Source organism: Myotis brandtii, unplaced genomic scaffold (assembly GCF_000412655.1).
Source record: "Myotis brandtii unplaced genomic scaffold, ASM41265v1 scaffold612, whole genome shotgun sequence".
In the NCBI taxonomy this organism is placed as follows: Eukaryota; Metazoa; Chordata; class Mammalia; order Chiroptera; family Vespertilionidae; genus Myotis; species Myotis brandtii.
In genome coordinates this window covers 1,823,689-1,826,133 of record NW_005370328.1, presented here as the reverse complement: position 1 = coordinate 1,826,133, position 2,445 = coordinate 1,823,689, and the positions used below count along the sequence as shown (strand labels likewise).

General features: G+C 61.9%; 1 protein-coding gene across 1 annotated transcript in view; it reads right to left on the bottom strand.

Annotated features, from left to right (window-relative positions):
• The window catches only part of ESRRG (estrogen-related receptor gamma), a 460,216-nt gene extending 459,528 nt beyond the window's left edge, over window positions 1–688 (bottom strand). The window contains exon 1 of the mRNA XM_014528049.1: window positions 346–688. Within this exon, the coding sequence (XP_014383535.1) occupies window positions 346–347 (2 nt within the window). The 5' untranslated portion in view covers window positions 348–688. The remainder of the gene's footprint in view (window positions 1–345) is intronic.
• Between the last annotated feature and the right edge of the window lie 1,757 nt (window positions 689–2,445).

Here is a 2,445-nt window from a genome sequence, read left to right as displayed (position 1 = left end):
CCCCCACAGTTTTCTTTCCGAAACACACAAGCCCGGGCCCACCCCGCCTCCTACATAAAGGCCAGTCTAGTCTCTTTCTGTGACCAGATGCAAACTCCACTGCAAGTTGAGAGCAGGAGAGTTTCAGGCGCACGGAAATAGAGAACGCAAAGGGAGAGATCAAAGGGGGAGGGAAAAGAAAGGAGCTGGAGGTCAGTGAGTTAGAGGGGCAGAGGGACAGGTCGAGGCCAGCCTCGGGGGCGTGGATGGCCGCGGGCTGGCTGCGCCTCCCCAGTGTCCACCAGCCCGCGTGGGCGGAGCGAAGAGGGGAGAGGGGAGAGGGGAAAGGGGTCAGTGTGGACTCACATGGTCGGACTGGTGGGTCCTTTCGGGGCTCCCCGCGATCTTCTCCCCGGCTGCCCGCGGTGTGTGGGCAGAAACAAAACCAAGTAAGTCGCAGGACACTGTCCAGACGCACCGAGGGGCCCGCGGGGACGGCTCTCACTTCTCACCGGGAAGCGGGCGTGGAGACTCCAGCGGCCTCGCGGACTCTGGCGGCTGCGTGTAGCCTATAAATAGCCAACTTTTAGGCGGAATCAACTAACAAATGAGAGGAGAGGGCGTGCATTTGCGCGGGATCCCCTTTTCTGATCCACCCTACCACCACCTTCCCGCAGCTCTCCCAGCAGGATCTGGGAAGGGACCAACCCCGAGAGGGGTGGAATGTAACTGTATTAGGATTTACAGTAGTTTAGTTATGTTTTACAGGGGGTGGCACTCTGCACCTGGACCCTCCCCATCCATGTACCTGGGCTCCTCTCCGCCCCACTGCCACCCCCATGTGGGCACTGCCGGCAGCAGGCAGGAGGGGCAGACCCAGGAGAGCTGTGGGCTCTGAGGCTGGGCTGCAGGCGTGAGGAGGCGGAGGGGGGCACGCAGCCGGCTTTCCCCTGTGATTCAGGGAGCGAGCAACCAAGGGGAAGTGGGCTAGGATTTGGGGTTTTCTTCAACATCCAGGACGGGAATGGAGGTAGCCCTGAGTTGATGGGAGGACAGAAGGCTCAAGGGAGTGCGGGGATCCATTCCCAGGGGCAACAGCAACCCTCCAGGGCCGGCAAACGCCCCTCTCAGCAACTGGACTTGGACCTCAGGCCCTACCTGGCCTGGAGAGCGAGGGTGCACATCAGGGTGTCCCCACTAGGCAAGGGGCCGCCAGCTCTCCCTCTGCCTGGAAATCGTGTCCTGCCAGATGGTGCCTGGGACCTCCTCACCAGCCCCCCAGGGCCAACCCCCCCCCACACACACACACCTGCTGTCCTCCAGGTAGGGTCTATTTGACCCGGAATCCTGAACACCACTCACTGTTCACCCTCCCTCTCGCCTTGAACCAGGGCCAGGGTGAGAATTGGGTTAGCTCAGCTTTCATGTCCATTCTAGGCGCTTTCTCAAAACTACCGCCACCCCCACCCCCACCCCCCACAACACAGACACTGCGCCCACTCCCAGCTCCCCACTTTGGGAGTTTGCTTCGCTGGATTGATCCTGCTGCCTCGCTGGAACCAAGGGCAACAGAATTAACAGTAGGGTGGGTGTGGGGGTTGGAGAGATTTAGGGCTGGGCAGATGAGGGGCTGCAGGTGGGAGGAGGCTGCAGGTGAGGGTCAGCATGTAAGAGGCTGCAGGTGGGGGGAGGCTGTGTGTGTGAGGGTCAGCAGCTGAGGGTCAGCAGGTGGGGGTCAGCAGGTGAGGGGCTGCACTGCTCTCCTGAAAGGCTCCATCCTCCACGCCAGGCCTGGGAGGGGGGGCTCAGGGGCCTAAAGGCAGCCCTAGTTGAGGAGGGAGGGGGAGCCCGAGAACCACTGCTTACCCTGGCCCAACACCACCGCACCCTCCATAAACGGAAATATCAAATACCTCGCCTCCCCACACCCAGAGAAAATCAAAGAGACTCCCCTGTGAAGTTGGGGTGCAGGGCGTTACTCTGCACAGGCGCTTCCTCTACTACTTCCTATCAGTTACCCCCGGACACGGAAAAGTTATTTGTTGTCCCCAGAATCCAGTCAAGTTTGGAAGGAGACAAAAAGGCAGAGGTGCCAGCGGGGCGGGGGAGGGTGACAGCAGCAGAGAGGACTCCCTGCAGGCTGCGCCCACCGCCCCAGGCGCCACTGGCTCCAGCTGGCAGGCAGGCAGGCATCCTTGGCAGCTCCCCCCCCACCCAGCACTCAGGCTGGCAAACAGTGGGGCTTCCCTTGCTTCCCAGGGACCTGCAACCCGCGGGGTGCCCCCTACACCAGCCCAGAGCAGCTCCAGGGCAGGCGCTCCCGGGCCATTGGCTTGGGGCCACTGTGTCAGCTCGCTTTGAGGATTTACTCTGGCTTCTCGGCCCCTCTGTGGGCTGGAGGAGTGGGTCCAGGACAGCGCCTCACCTTTCACCCACCCACACCTCCCCCCCCTCAGGTGTCCCTCT